Here is a 17473-nt window from a genome sequence, read left to right on the forward strand (position 1 = left end):
ATAATAGTAACACGGGTGGTAGTAGTAGTAGTAGTAGTAGTGGTAGTAGTAGTAGTAGCAGTAATAGTGACATTAGTAATAATTATAGTAATAGTAGCAGTAATAGTAACAGTAGTAATAATAATAGTAACACTGGTAGTAGTAGTAGTAGCAGTAATAGTGACATTAGTAATAATTATAGTAATAGTAACAGTAGTAATAATAATAGCAACACTGGTAGTAGTAGTAGTAATAGTGACATTAGTAATAATTATAGTAATAGTAGTAGTAATAGTAACAGTAGTAATAATAATAGTAACACGGGTGGTAGTAGTAGTAGTAGCAGTAGTAGTAGCAGTAGTGGTAGTAGTAGTAGTAGCAGTAATAGTGACATTAGTAATAATTATAGTAATAGTAATAGTAACAGTAGTAATAATAATAGTAACACTGGTAGTAGTAGTAGTAGTAGTGACATTAGTAATAATTATAGTAATAGTAGTAGTAATAGTAACAGTAGTAATAATAATAGTAACACGGGTGGTAGTAGTAGTGGTAGCAGTAGTAGTAGTAGTAGTGGTAGTAGTAGTAGTAGCAGTAATAGTGACATTAGTAATAATTATAGTAATAGTAACAGTAGTAATAATAATAGCAACACTGGTAGTAGTAGTAGTAATAGTGACATTAGTAATAATTATAGTAATAGTAGTAGTAATAGTAACAGTAGTAATAATAATAGTAACACGGGTGGTAGTAGTAGTGGTAGCAGTAGTAGTAGTAGTAGTGGTAGCAGTAGTAGTAGTAGTAGTAGTAGTAGTAGTGGTAGCAGTAGTAGTAGCAGTAATAGTGACATTAGTAATAATTATAGTAATAGTAACAGTAGTAATAATAATAGCAACACTGGTAGTAGTAGTAGTAATAGTGACATTAGTAATAATTATAGTAATAGTAGCAGTAATAGTAACAGTAGTAATAATAATAGTAACACTGGTAGTAGTAGTAGTAGTAATAACAGTAATAGTAGCAGAGGCCGTCAAACCAAATATTTCTTCTAATTCCCTGTTAATTTCTCCCATAATCTCTCTAATTTGATGCAAATCAAGCATTTTTTTTTTTATTTCGGCAGGACGGGCCAATCACTGGTCAGCCATCATTGGCGCGTCACACTCCAAGAACTATGTGCTGTGGGAATATGGAGGTTACGCAAGTGACGGAGTCAAGCAGGTAGCGGAGCTTGGCTCGCCCATCAAGATGGAGGAAGAGATTCGACAGAAGGTAGGAAGGCACACAATGCCGAAAGGGCATGGAGTATGTACAGTATACATTATTAATAGTGCTATAAAATAATACTGCTCCTCTTGGGCTGGACTGAGTTGTTGGGTCTGAGTTGGGTCAGTGCTTATTCTGTAAAGTATGAAGATGGAGTCAGCAAAATTTTACCATAATGCGTATTTTACTGGAAGGATCTCCATGCTGGATAAAACTGCAGTTTAATATTCAGTCAGTGAGGCTTTTTCCCTGATGAGTAAAGTACCTCTTATACTGGTGAAGAAAAACTGCTGTTCTTAACATTTCCTAGGCTAATGCCAATTTACCTGACTGACTGCAAGGTCGTTGTCCATTAACATACAAGAGCATTGTTACACATATTCGAAAATAACCCCTATTAATGAATATACATGGAGATGCAGTGTGAAAACGTTATATGTTATAACATTATTTTGCCTGGCTAGGTAATGGGTACACCGAACTAGCACAAAACATTTTTTCACAGGTTCGATTTTCATTGCAATGTTCTCAGTCTCAGAATACAACGTAACCATAACAACCACTGTTTTGTTCGCCGCGATCATCACTAGCCAAATCTGATAACCAGCTCAAAACATGGATTCCAGGACTGAAACGTTTCCAATTATCACGTCGTTATTCCTCTGATGAAAGTGACATAACTGGCTGAGCCGATTTCAATCGAATTCGACACAGAAGAGTACTGAGAGAGTCTGTATTTTAAATCTAGTTTACAGTAATCTGTAGCTGTCGCGGCCCAGGATTAGCATCCGAGAAGTTAGCTCGGACAGAGCAGAGCTGCAATGGAGAAGATCGGGTTTTGTTTCACTTCAGGAAAGCTCGTTGTGCTGATTTATATGTTTAAGATGTTTGATCAGGTTATCGTATTATAGGAAGATATTGTAGTCCCTCCCCTTGATATTTTCACAGAGGCTGCTTTGCTTTATTTGCCATAATTAATGATAAATGTCCAGATCGCTGTCAGGTGGTGTCGTCTGTTCGACGTACACGACGCCTACGTCACATGGTATCATGTAGCATTGGATATTGGTAGCAGAGCATTTTTTAAAAATTTTTTCATTACCAGTATGACTAAGAGTACAAGCAGATGAGCATGGTATCTCTCCGAGAAGACAAAAGGAAGCGGTGGGATTATAAATACATTGTTATGAAGGAGCTAAACTGCCAGAGGACATGAAACAGCGTAAACACCTCTCCAAACGAGAACACATCCAGATATATTTTAGAGCTCCAAAACGATACAGATTGGTGTGTAGGCTGAATTGGAATGAGGCCATTGCAAGCGTTCGGATTTCAGTTTCTTTGATTGAACGATAAAGGACTGTGGATGAGGTTGAAGGGAACTAAATTGAATTTAGCCCCAGAGAGAGCTCTGCTTGAAGCTCTCTATATCGTCACCTCTATCTCAGGACCTCTTTTTAATGCCTTTCACACTTCTTTTCTACCGTCTGCCATTTTGCCACTTTTTTTCCTAACGTAGAGAATGAGGAAAGTAGACCTGGAGTCTCGGAGGAGGATATTACTGGAAACGACTCCCTGTCGATAGCGTGGGTTAGAGCATCGCATCAGACATCATTCACTTCTAATCTTCTCCTTTTATTTTTTTTTTTTTTGGTCTTCCGCTACAATGAAAGTAGGAAGCGGAACAGTAGTCGTACGTATGATCACTAATAACTCATCACCTCGGAATATAGCGTGTACCGTGAAGATTAATTCGTTCATTCGTCTTGTACAAGGATCAATCTGCGTCTGACCAAAGTGCACACACGGCAATGCATGAACATCGTTTTGTCGTTTATTATGTTTTGTAGCTCTCTGTATCAGTTGTGCTGATTGTTTGGATGGGTTACCATCCTCTTGGTGAGCTGTATATTGGTGATGTGATAGTCCGGGTCTGGCTAACGACGTATCGCTGGTGGTCCGCATCATATCCGTCAGCGTGAATATGCCTCGGGCAGTTGCTCCCTTTCTGCTCCTATTCTGCATCATTTTAGGTGATAAAACTGAAATGGAGACTGGATACTCACCATTCCAACTCAGGGCTTTAAAGTGCCGTCCGCGTCCTATTAAGACCAGACCTGTTCCGTCCTCCCACACTTCCCCCTGGTAGACACCTGAGCTCCGGGCCTTATAAGTCATCGCTAGACGGCTTGAGCGGCTTTATAAGAAAACCGGTCTTAGTGTTTACCCTCTAGATCCCACTGATCACCTCAACACATACAAAACTGCTCTGAACTCTGCGCAATCTAATTATGTTTCCACAATGATCAATAACGCGAGCAATAGGCCTAAGGTTTTGTTTGACACAATCAATATGCTCACCCAACCCTAAGCTCATGATGTTCACGCAGCTGAAGAGTTCTGTTGCTCTTTCCTGAATTATTACCAGGAAAAGTTGAATGCTGTCTGCCTGTGCTTTATACTAGGCAAGGCCTCAGATTTTACTTTTCTGCCTGAACACTCTTCTCAACAATTGTCTAGCTTTACTCCTACGGACCCCTCGTCTATCAGTGAATTAATACTGAAATCCAGTTCTTCCTCTTGCTCCATCGTTTCTGCTCAAACGCTGTCATTCTGTCCTCTCCGCACCTGTTTCTTACTTCATAAACGGATCTTTAGCTTCCGCGTCTGTCTCTGCCAATTAAAATTGCGGCAGGGTCTCCAGTTTTTAAAAAAAAACCTGACTTGGACCGTACTGTTCGTTCTAATTTCCGCCCTATCTCTAACCTACCGTTCATTTCTAAAATACTGGAAATTACTGTTGCCTCGCAGCTCCAATCTTTCCTTGCGCAAAATAATCTCTTTTACCCCTTTCGATCTGGCTTTCATCCTCTTCATAGTACCGAAACTTCCCTCATAAGGGTTGTCAATAACGTATTACTTTCTAGCGACTCCGGTTCTCTCTTACTCGATCTCAGTTCCGCTTCTGATATGACTTACTTCTCTCCTGCCTCTCGGATATCGGTGTCACAGGTGCTGCTCTTTCCCGGCTTACTTCTTATCTCACGGATAGACAGTTTCACATTTCTATGCAGGATTATAAGTCGCCTAATGTATCTTTAAAATTAGGTGTCCCTCAGGTATCGGTTCTTGGACCTCTGCTGTTCATGATATATATATAAAGCCTTTGGGTCAACTTATTCACCGCCACGGTGTCAGTTACGGCTATACAGCTCGTAGATCTGCTCCTGCTCTCCAGACCGGTCCACTATCAGCATGTGTAAATGAAATAAAAAAATGGCTTTTTTTTAAACTGAACATGGACAAAACTGAGATCATTATTATCGGAACACCGACACGTACTAAACATATCCTCCATGACCTTACTCGTGACATTGATAGCACTCTCGTTAAACCCTCTAGTACTGTCAAAAATGTAGGCATCATCTTTGATCCCTCCCTCACCTTTGAAGCTCAAAAGCCTTCTTCCATCTCCGAGTTCAAATCCCAATTAAAAACCCATCTGCTTACTCAATGTTATCCCTCCTAATCTGTTGCAGTGCATTTTTCTCAGTGACTGTACTACCTGCACCGTGTATTTCATGTTCTGTGTTTGATTGCTCATTGCTTTTCACATTTTGTGTTTGTCCATGATTGCTCATTGTTACTGAATCAATGCATTACCATTGTAAAGCGTCCTTGAGCTCTGGAAAGGCACTATATAAATTAAACATTATTATTATTATTATTATTATTATTATTATTATATGATTAGTCGTTTCAGTAGAGGTAATAGCAATAATAGTAGTAAATATAGTAGTAGTAGTAGTAGTAGCAGCAGTAGCAGTAATAGTAGTAATAATAATAATAATAATAATAATAATAATAATAGGAGTCGTAGTAGTATAATTAATAGCAATACTACTTGTAGGAGAAGCAGCAGTAGTAATAGAAGTATATTAAAGAGCATTATTTCATTGTCTCAGGTATGTACTATGCAACAAATCACTGTGTTCCAGATGTTTCTGTAAAGAAAAAAAAAAAAAAAAAGACAGATGCTAAAAAGGTGAACCAAATATTTCTACCAAATCTCTGTCATTTGCTCATAAAAGTGTCTCAAAGCAAATCCTGAAATCAAATTTTTCCTCATCCTACCAGGACGAGCCAGTCACTGGTCAGGAGTAATCAGGTGTGTTTATAACAGCCGCCGAAAATGACCTTGTTAAAACAGTCTTTGTTCGATGTCTTCCTGCTAGAACTTTAGCAAAATCTTTCTCAAGAGCTCAGTACCAGTGTAGTGATAGTGTTACATCTGGGTACCGACGAACATCTGTGTGCATTTAGCACAGGTAATGTACGCGCACCGCTGTATCGTCTCAGTAACGGTGGAGCTGAGAGGGGGGTAGCAGATCGCACACTGAGCCACACTGAGAGCTCGTCCATCAGCGAGTCTGATATCGAACGGCTGTGTGAGGAACCGCAGTGGCGGGAAAGCAAAGAGCTGTGTTAGGATCTATATCTGTGATGAAACACGTCTCCTGGACGAGGAGCTGAACTCCTCTGTTCTCCGATCATCATGCTGAGACAAGGACAATTCACAGGTGGGACAGAAGGACCTTTATCTCTGTCAGTGTAAAGCAGGTGATAAAAGCAATGCTTTTATGACACAGTTGTGTGGTATACCAATACAGTTGTATTTCGCAAACGTTGCCCTAATTGTACACAAAACCAGTCACAAACAGCTTAATCCAAATAAGGAGCGAATGATAGATATCACGCATGTTAGTATTATTACTTTGGAGCCGAATGAAAAGTAGCTGGTATTGATTTGCTCTCCGAGTGCGCCGTAGCGACACATGCTAATTGTTATGATGAAATAATTTTCTTTATTTTCCTCCTCGGTGCGTTCTGAGATCATTTCGAAATCTCATGGGAAGAATAACATGAAAATGAAAAAGGCATACTTCGGTGGGTTCATTGGATTCAAGCAGGGGGAAACAAACGAACAAACAAACAAACAAATAAATAAATAAATGAACTTAATAACCCCGATAAAGAACAAGTCCTGTATGTCTTACATTCTTTAATATATGCTCTTATTACTTTAATACTATATATATATATATATATATATCTTAACATGCCTGTAAAAGCAAGTCAAATAATAAAAAGCAATCAAATGCTAAAATGACAAATCATTTCTTAGCTTATTTATTTATTTTCGGCCGTGACCGATGTTTATTTGTGTCTTTCAGATCATTAGTGTGTAAAATTCACCACTACTCTTCAACGTTTCATTGATGAAATGCAGCGTGCAGAGATCCTTAACACAGTCTTGTCCAATCTATCCACCATCATGGCTGCAAATTGTAAATATTTCTAATCTTCTGATCTGGGGCTGATGTTTCCTGAGATACAAAACTGAAATTTTTTATTTTATTTTTTTATTTTAATTCCTCCAAAATTGTGTGTTTGTCTGGTTACGGCAAAAGTGATAGTGACGAAGTGATTCAGGTGATACGTTTTTGTTTTCCAGCTATGGATCCATTAGCGGCGCGTCGTCGTTTCCCCTCGCCAGCGTTTCTCTCCTTCCTGTTGGAGCAGCAGTCAGTAATTTGTGAATGCGGTTAGCTATTAGCTCGGCTCAGTGTGGTGCTAATGAGAAGGCTGCTGTTGTGGCAGCTTTAATAGCCGCCTGCACTGTGTCTCGGGCTGAACCGACGCAGGAAGCTCGTCTTCCTCTGATGGCTTGTGAAACTCTCCGTGTCCGTAAAGAGTAGGAGAGGAAAGTTTGACTTTCCTGCAACACGGATGACAGTGAAACACCACAGGCTCTGATTTTGCTCAGACTAGGCTTCTTTCTTTGCATCGTCCTGATATTCGGTATGTCTGTTGGTCCGAGTTCTGTTTTGCCGTCTGAGTACAAAGTAAAGGTGACATGTTTTTAGACCGAGTACAGGTATGTTTTTTGGTACTCTTCAGTACTGGTACTGATGCAGAAATGAGTAACCTACTGAATATGAATCAATCAGGCGTATGATGGAACATTATTACTTTACATTAATGTGTTTATTTGCATGGTCATTTAGAACGTTTGATCAGGTTTGAAGATGCTATGGTTCCTCCTCTTGACATTTTCATAGATCACAGTTTGCAGTCTGCTTCGCTTTGATTGCCATCATTAATCATCAAACACATCCAGACTGTTTTATACATTTTAGTGGTTAAGAGAATGATTTGTTTGCTCCTTGACCCCCACTTTCCATCCATCCATGCCCATGTATATGAAGCTCTGCCTTCTCAGAGTGATGAATTCATCTCTGTTGGTTTGGTAGGCAGCTACCTAACCATGGCAAGACATGACAACGTTATAGAGCTACAATAAACACACAACATACTGACACACCAAATGACTTTGTTTGTCTCAGAATGCAGAGGAAAAGATGGAGTTTGGCCACGATGGCACCATCGTCGGAGCGCTCTCATTACAGGTTTTCTGTAGCTAGCTGCATGAATAGTCAAAGGAAATCAGTGACTGGATAAAGAGGGGAATTCACCAGAGAATCAACCAACAGGCCAAGGGTAACTCTCGGCAAAGAAGTAGTGCTACCACCACCATGCTTCACCGTGTGGATGGTGTTCTCGGTGATAAGCAGAGTCAGTTTTCTGCCAAACATTGCACCAAAATGTTGGCCTCACCAGACCACGGAACCTTCTTTCACATGTTTCTAAAGTCTCCAAAATGCCTTTTGTCAAACTCCCAATGACAAAAGGCCTGGCTCGGCCGGTTTTGTGATCTGTGGATCTGTCTAGCCGCTTCAGAATTACTCTCGAGTACACGGAGAACTCGTTATTTCTTCGTTGTACATTGTGTTACAGGATACGATCCGTGTTTGACGTTGTGGTACAAATATCGTCAATTATTGTTCACACACGGCTCTGCACTCACACCCTTATTCACACATGCCTCATTTCTTCCCTGTGGTTTAAAACCATATACTTTGTGTTTTAAGCCTCAGCGATGTTCGCTGTAGTCCACAGTTCTGGCTTTCACACTTCCAGCGGAATGGAAGTCGACTCATTGGACATTTTCAATCAGTATAAACAAATGGATTATTTTATTGCATCACGTCTGTTAGAAGATTAGTCAGGACGCTGTTGGGTTTCTGCGTGCTGAGTATCGTGACTCTGTGTTTAGCTGCTGGTGAGCAGGGTGATGGGAAAGGGGAGGAGTGTGAGCCCCCTGCTGGACAAACTATTCACACCTCTCCACAATCACACTGGTACAGAGACAAAACGGACAGCACGACTACAGCTTTTTGTAGAAAAGCACTGTATACAACTTCCACAGGAAAATTATTACATTTAAACCTAGTAGGCTAGGTTATATATAAAAAAAAAAAAAGTTTAAGTTGCCTCACTGACACTGTGTTCAATTATTTAGCTTGCAGAATTAATCAGAGTTTGATTTCTGATGTAAAAAATCCTAAAAATAAACACACATATATATATAGCCCAATCTCCTGCTTTACTGTACCGTCGGCAGCTGCTTCCTGCATCCATATGAGCCATTAAGCGGCCTCCGCGTCTGTGCAGACAGAATTGATCTCATTTATTCCATTTTATATCTTTTAATCCCTCGTCTTCCTCTCCGGAGCCTCCTCGATCTCCTCGATCTGGAGTCTCCTCAATTCTTTCCAGGTTGGGTCCTTTATATTCAGGAGTGCTTAATAATTTCTTTCGCTTTGTGTAGCTTCATGTGCTTCTCTTTCTTTATCCTCAGGCTTAGGCCATGATTTTTCATACTGACTGATATTGAGTGACTGGATTGTGTGTGTGTGGGGGGTGGGGGGGGGGTGGAATAACCTCAAGTGAAGTGTGAGAACTGCTTTCTTTATAAGAGGAGAGTATTGTATAATTGGAGATATTACTATATTTTTATTATATTTATTATTTCATTATTACTGGCAGACGTCATATTATTGGCGGAACGACGAATGGAGCCCTTTACCGGGAGATTCTTGAGAAGAATCTGCTGCCATCCACCAGGATGATGAAGATGAGACGTGGGTGGAGCTTCCAGCAGGACAACGATCCGAAGCATACAGCAAAGGAAACTCTCAACTGGATTCAGAGAAATAAAATCAAGGTGTCAGTCAATCACCTGACTCGAATCCATCTGAACAAGATTTAAAGACGATATGTTTTGAAGAAATCGCACCCGAATACTGCGGAACATAAATTTCTTCATACAGGAAGCGTCTTGAAGCCGTCATTACAAACCACAGGCTTCTCCACTGAGCATTAAATACATTTCACTTAGCGTGTTCGATACTTTTCTCCCGTGTCATTCCTCTTTATTCCACATCACTTCATTTATGGACTTTAACGTCGCGAGTTCTTTATATTTCCGGATTTCTTGAGTTAATACTGATGTCTGGTGAAAATTTCATGTGAATAACCTCATTGGAAATATATATAATGAATAAAATGTTGACGTATTCAATACGCATTTCCCTCGCTGTGAGTGATAACAGGAACTAGCTCGTTTCATTCAGCGTAACACATCATCTCACTTGCTAAAATAATCAGAATCATAAAGCACAGAGGAATGTACTATTTGCTTCAATATCAGATCACTATCATACTTTAATATCATATGTTAATGTCATTAATAGATGACCGTTATCACTGTGTGAACAGTGCATGCGTTTCCATTTGAACGAACCAAAAGTTAATGCCCGAGTTTGGCTCTCGGAACTTTTTGTAGCCTCAGGCTCTTGCGTCTCTCTCTCTCTCTCTCTCTCTCTCTCTCTCTCTCTCTCTTTTTGTTTGCACAGTGTTTTTCTGCACATCACTGGATATTAATGTTTCATTTTGGTCAACTTGGCAGTATTTCTCAGAAGTGTGTCTGTGCGATTTGGCATAAAATCGTCTCTTATCGAGAGCAATAACAACATTTTAAAACGCGGATGGAGCAGAAAGCCCAAATACTTCCACAGGCACGAATTTCACTATCGCTGTAAATAGCTAAGCAGATTTAAACGCATGCAGAAATAATGTGACAGTGAAAACTGCTGAGCCTTTGTTAGCTTTGATTGCAGTCCTTCCAGCGCTTTCTGCTCCGCGGATATTCTCAGGCTCCAGAATAATTCAAAAGGATATCCTTTTTATTTTTTTAAACAAGATGTTCTATTGTTATTTCAATTCAATTAGAATTTCGCGTACAGTGCATTTCACTGTAGATGTTGTCACAAAGCGGCTTTTCAGAAGCCAGTGGTGAGAGTGTAGGAAGAATAAAACCTGTCCTCTTCTGGGTGATATGGCGTACTGTGGTTATAAATCATTACAATACACCGTACAGGTGTAGAAGGGTAAAGACAAACAGTAAAATGTGTGTTTATAGGATGCTCAGTATGAGCAGATTGTGTATCAGAGCCGTGGGATGAATTCCGCAGCAGCTCTTTGGTAGAAATCTACACTATCCTAATGAGACTTCGGGCGTACAGTTTAAAGCAGTAAAAAGTCATACTTAGCTTGGGAATCATTGAGAAGAGCTTGATGAACATTTGATCCATTTCTCTCAACCAAACAGCGCTCCCTGCTGGCTAACTAGGTAGTGTTCTGGTCCAAGCAATTGTAGTTGATCTGTATACGTCGTTGATCTTGAGTTTTGAGTCACCGTGACAACGCGTTGAGAAATTGCAGACAGGGCTGGCATTTCCAAACCAGCTATGAGCCGAGCAACGACGCGTCTTGTATGTCTTTACGATACAAAACTTATTGTAAAAGTGGCAGATTTGTTTTCTCTTACTGGACAGTATCTCTACTTCATTGTTGGTCATGTTCATCTTCTTATACAATATGTCTATGCTCTATGTCGTCAACAAGCAGCGCCACAAGTAGGCTATTTGACTTATCAAAGGAAGTCATTTCCCATATATGGTCATCTGGGGGCGTTTCCTTATGCAAATGAGGCTGGCCATGCACGAGCAGAGCAATTTAGAATGTATGGGATTTTATCCTCGTCCATCGTGTACAGCTGTGCGTACGCAATCGCAATTTCCGTGTGTGTCCTGGCGCTTCTTACAAACAAATTTAAAGCTTGTTCTGCACACAGTGTGAAAATTGTAACACTTGGTGACCTCTGGCGAAGCAAAGTTGTCCCAGAAAATGTCCCACCTTCATTCACACATTATTCCAATAGTGAAAAAAAACCCAAAACAAAACGTATCGGTTCAATTCAAGAGAATTTTCTGAATGTAATATACACATTCCCTGAAAACTTAGAAGTCATGCATACCTGCATTCCGTATCTTCTGAGCATCTTTTGGACCTTTTCAGCATCTTTTGACCCCATCATTCTCTCCGACATCGCCGCTCTAACCATGTCCGACGTAACGCACTTCCTTCTTCAGATCACGACCAGAAACAGAGACCGTCGTGACAAAACCTTATTCCTTTTCTTTCGCTTCGTTTCCAGCTGTTTTCTTTTTGCTTTTACCTCACGTTTTGGATCGTTGGCCTGTTGCAAGCATCACCCACATTTTTAATAAATGCAAAAACATTTTATTCCCCCCCTCCCCTCCCCTCCCCCATCCCACCCAGAAGCCATTGGGGATGCAGACTTTTGCACTCGACTGTAGCTAAAGTTCCCAAACGGCTTTGATAATCCTCCTCTCTGTGTCAGTGTCATTAGACGGGAGGCACTTCGCGGCGTCTCTCTTTTAAAATGAGCCCCTTTTCATCTGTGAGGCGTACCGAAAGTCTGCGCAAACAAACCTGTGCTGTTCATTCAAGCAAATCTCTTAACCAGGGCAAAACACTTTGATCCTCTGTTTATCGCCACCGCTGTTTAATAGGCGACCTTTAATGGAGGACTACTTTAGTCGACTCCTGAAGCGTAAAGAGCTCTCACACACACACACACACGGTTTTGAAGCTCTGATTACAGCATATGAACGATGGCAACACTGCAACATTTTTAATTAAAATGTCCTGAGAGCGAGCAGGTTAGTACGGTTAGTACCGAATTTATCCTACATGAGGCCTTGAGTTTGTGTAAACTTTATAACGATCTTATGCCACATCTCGATTCAATTCTGGATTCCGATTAGTTGGTTCTATAGTAGCAGCTCATTCACAGGGACTTGTACGGCAGATGCTCCCTATAAACATGAAATGGAAGGAGTCTCCAGTGTCAGAGGTAAAGCTGTAGGAGTTTGCGGTCTCTCGGTAACACGACAAGCTTTGTTTTTGTTTTTTTTTTGGTCTTATTAACTTGAAGAGAGAGAATAAAGACCGGCCGGAATAGGGCTGCACAATGAATCGAATATCGATCGCGATTACGATTTTGACCGCCCGCGATCACATGAACATGATCGACTGCGATATTGACGTTTAAAGTTCGTCCTCCGCTCACAGAAAACTCCGCTGCAGATCAAATCAAGCGCTTCCTAAACTTACAGCCAATCACCATAGAGCGGCGCAGGGATGACGTCATTTTGTACCGTCAAAACCCAGGAACGAGTTAGCATTTTAGCGCTCGCGCTGCGAGCTCCAGCGCATGCCCGAGGGGAAATCATGACACTAACATGTTGCTAAACGGGACTACAGATGTTGTCGTGGACATTAAACGTCATCACGCCGAGTGATGGACATGATGGAAAAAAAAAAAAACTTTTATTTCGTACTTAACAGCATGTACACATAAAGAAAAGAAAAGTCAACTCCGAATCGTCCCGTCTTGCTCCGTCTCCTCACGACTTCACAGCCCGTCTGTCCTAGTAAACACTATAAAGCCGAATCGTTAATGCTGCTTCATGCTTAATTCATGAGCTCCTCTTCATAAATCTGTTTACTGTAATAGTCCGTACCTGCTCTGTTTTCACTATGGAAATGAGCCCTCGACTATGAAGGGCTTCATCCAGTATAAACCGCGTCTGATTCATACAGAGTCGCAGGCTCGCTCGCCGCTACAGCACGTTATGGACATGTGATAAACCTGGAAGCAGAAGACAAGCGAGCGTGGCAGAAAGTAAACACACCCCGTGACTGACAGCCTCCATCGCAGAGAAATAACTGACAGTTTGGAGGCTTGTTTTGCTTTCGGAGCTACAGATCCGTATAAATATTCTCACAAGCACAGAGACACATGACTCATTTCCATACGGGTGTGAAGAAGCAATTTCTCTTCCTCTGACTACTTCATGTCCTGCTATAATACAAGATACGTGGATACGATCTGAAGCGCCGTCATCAGTCTTCTTGCTTATTCGTTTCTCTGAGGCACACGCACATCTTATTTTTTTTTTTTTTTCGGTTCTTATTGTCGTTTTTAAAGGATTCACTCACTTTTAATTGCACACGTGACTACTACGTAAGCCTTTTGTCCTTTCAATGACGTCGAAGAGAAATTTCGCCCTGTAGATAAGACTGGAGGGATTTATTTCCTATTAGAGGCACAAATCCACCATGTCGCTCTGTTATAGACCATGAAAATTACATTTGCCCCTGTGTGTCCAGTGGATAATTAATATTCTTTGTACTGATGCAGTGCGACTTTATGGAAAGGACGTGAAACATTTTCATAATTGCACTTCTTTATTTCTATTTTTTATGCATTAATTAATTCGTATGACTTATTTCTAATAAACATTATAACTGTTCATTTGTTTGTTTTATTTAGACCCAGTAGGGTGACAGATGATTAACTCATTCATTTGAACACGTAAATTCTCCATCTGTCTGTTTGTTTATGTTAATTCCAGTATCATTTTTATGAATTTGACACAACAAAACAAACGAAAAAGCTGATAAATGACGGAGGATAGTTTTGGATATAAAATTTCTGCACATGCTGAACATCATGTCAATTGTTAAATCCTGTTATGTAAAACAAGACAATGAAAAAAAAAAAAAAAAAAGAGATGTCCTGGAACCCCTTGGTCATTGCCAACCTCGTTGAACAGCCTGAAGAAATTTCCCCGTGATATTCCGTAAAGTCTCTAATCAGCAGCAGTGCGGTGAAAGCTTTATGAGAAACGCCTACAGAAAGACAATGTTAAAAACAATAAGAGTTAATGAAGTCCTGACAGTATCGTCTGTGTGGGTCTAACCGGAAAGCCATCAAAGCCCAATTAGACATCTGCAACAACACATTGTGTCTCTTTAGCGTCTCGTTGATTTGTTACTTTCACAATAAAACACACATTTTCTGGAATGCTCAGGCTGTCGCATGGCCATTACGGGAACCATGTCAGTGTCTCTATGTGGACATTTTGAATCAAGCAATCATTTTCGATTTTCCATCTGAATTCTTATCCAAAACAGGCCGAACAAGAAGATCGCCTACAGATGATCCCTGATAGCAAACTGAGCGATGGCCCACACGTACCCAGAGCTGCTAACAGTGGTGTCGATGTAGCGTTAATCATATTAACGCCCTTGCTATGGTGATACTGGAGCAACCTGAAAACTGTATATGCTTTCCTGTTCTTTTTTCAGCTAAAACAGCAGCCAGACCAAATGTGAATCAAATTTATTCATTGTTCTCAAAAACTAATCACTGATCCACATTGTTCCCGAGACTTATCACTGATCCACATTGTTCTCAAAAACTAATCACTGATCCACATTGTTCCCGAGACTTATCACTGATCCACATCGTTCTCAAAAACTAATCACTGATCCACATCGTTCCCGAGATTCATCACTGATCCACATCGTTCCCGAGACTCATCACTGATCCACATCGTTCCCGAGACTCATCACTGATCCACATCGTTCCCGAGACTCATCACTGATCCACATCGTTCCCGAGACTCATCACTGATCCACATCGTTCCGAGACTAATCTCTGATCACCACTGTTCTCAGCATCCAATCATTGACCACCATTGTTTCCTAACAGCCAATCACTGATCACCATTGTTCTCAAAAAACAGTCACTGATCACCACTTTTCCCAAGACTAAATCACTGATTACCATTGTTCCCAAGACCAATCAGTGACCATTATTTCTTACAAGTCGTGGTGTGTAGTGTGTTTATCCGCTGCCTAATGAGTCTAAATGAGACTAATCACGAGAAACAGATGTGCACAATAATCAGCAGTGGTAAAACAGGAAGGAAACAAGAAACCTCTGTGACAATCAAATGCTTCCATGGTTCTAGTTTGCTCAACTTTCTGTGCCACTGCTTCTGCTGTTCAGAACCGAAGTGTGTGGAACGTGAAGGGAATACGAGTAGACATTGTGTCCTTCGAGCCATCACATTGTTTAGCTTCGATCTCGGTGTCTCTCACTCAGGACTGAAAAAAGAGAGATGAGGACGCTCGCTTCCTGACTGTATGTAGGTTAGAAATGTGCTTTTTCCCTGTAAAGCTGCTGCTAAGTTTAGGTAGCAGCACACACACACACACACACACACACACACACACACACACACACACAAACGGAGAGAGCTGCTGTCGGGTTTGGGGCTCTTTTTGGGAAGGAGCGTGGCCGTCACGTGAAGAACTGACCTAATTATAAGAGAAGTGCTGATGGTGAGGACAGAGGACCGTCACAGTGAGGCGGCTGAAGGAAGGCAGCGGGAGAGAAAGCGGTTTAGGTGACAGAGTATAACAACTCAAGATCCAACTTCACTTTCTGTTAGCAATTTTGCAAATTAGCCAGTTATAATTAAATGATGGATGATGACTCGTGAGCTACGTTCACGTTAACAGTTGACGTGACTGACGTAAGTGTGATTTTCTGACGTAATGTGACACATTAAGTTGATTATTTTCAGGACACAAAAGTCTGAGCTTTCCAAATCAAATCTGAACCACTTTTCTGTGCGGCTCTAGATTAGATACGTATATGATACGTGGCCATCCGACTCGAATGAGAACAGTAATTCGTGTGGCTTTTCCCCAGCGCGCATGCTCATATCACTGTTGTTACCATTATAAAGCGTGGACAGCTTGGAGAAATAATAATGGAGGACAGAAACTGTAACCAACAACTGATCACTATTGTTCCCAAGACTAATCACTGATCACCACCGTTCTCAAAAACCAATCACTGATCACCATTATTCTCAAAAACCTATCACTGATCACCACTGTTCCCAAGACTAATCACTGATCACCATTATGCTCAAAAACCTATCACTGATCACCATTGTTCCCAAGACTAATCACTGATCAACATTGTTCCCAAGACTAATCACTGATCAACATTGTTCCCAAGACTAATCACTGATCAACATTGTTCCTAAGACTAATCACTGATCACCATTGTTCCCAAGACTAATCACTGATCACCATTGTTCCCAAGACTAATCACTGATCAACATTGTTCCCAAGACTAATCACTGATCAACATTGTTCCCAAGACTAATCACTGATCAACATTGTTCCTAAGACTAATCACTGATTAACATTGTTCTCAAAAACCAATCACTGATCACCATTGTTCCCAAGACTAATCACTGATCATCACCGTTCTCAAAAAACAATCACTGATCACCATTGTTCCCAAGACTAATCACTGATCACCATTGTTCCCAAGACTAATCACTGATCAACATTGTTCCCAAGACTAATCACTGATCACCACCGTTCTCAAAAACCAATCACTGATCACCATTATTCTCAAAAACCAATCACTGATCACCATTGTTCCCAAGACTAATCACTGATCAACATTGTTCCCAAGACTAATCACTGATCACCACCGTTCTCAAAAACCAATCACTGATCACCATTATTCTCAAAAACCAATCACTGATCACCATTGTTCCCAAGACTAATCACTGATCACCACCGTTCTCAAAAACCAATCACTGATCATCATTATTCTCAAAAACCAATCACTGATCACCACTGTTCCCAAGACTAATCTCTAATGGTAACATCTGAATTTTGTTAACCAATATCTGATGACAATCTGATCTAAATCCATGTAGCTATCCAACAATGATTCAGATCATGAGAAGCACACTTACGGTACGGTAGCTAGTGAGATTTTAAACGTCTTTACGCAGACCTACTGTAGCCGTTTGCAGGCAGTCAAGCCAAGCGACAAGGTGAAGTTAGACCGTCACCTAAATAAAACATTTTGGTCAAAACCAGTCAGATTTTTCATCATTCATCGCTGCTTCCAGAATCCAGACACACGCTCTGTAAGTCATGGAGTATTTATGAGCAACTGAATAAAAGAGTTCTGGTTTTGATCAACTCAAAACGACACGATAAAGTCTCT

At 40.7% G+C, this 17473-nt stretch overlaps 1 protein-coding gene across 1 annotated transcript in view; it reads left to right on the forward strand.

Moving 5' to 3' along the window:
* spon1a (spondin 1a) overlaps positions 1-17473 on the forward strand; it is an 81829-nt gene that overhangs the window by 23838 nt on the left and 40518 nt on the right. Inside the window, exon 6 of the mRNA XM_053623868.1 lies at positions 1103-1251. Coding sequence (XP_053479843.1) covers positions 1103-1251 — 149 coding nt within the window. The remainder of the gene's footprint in view (positions 1-1102; positions 1252-17473) is intronic.

The sequence above is a fragment of the Ictalurus furcatus genome, chromosome 4, assembly GCF_023375685.1.
Source record: "Ictalurus furcatus strain D&B chromosome 4, Billie_1.0, whole genome shotgun sequence".
NCBI lineage: Eukaryota > Metazoa > Chordata > Actinopteri > Siluriformes > Ictaluridae > Ictalurus > Ictalurus furcatus.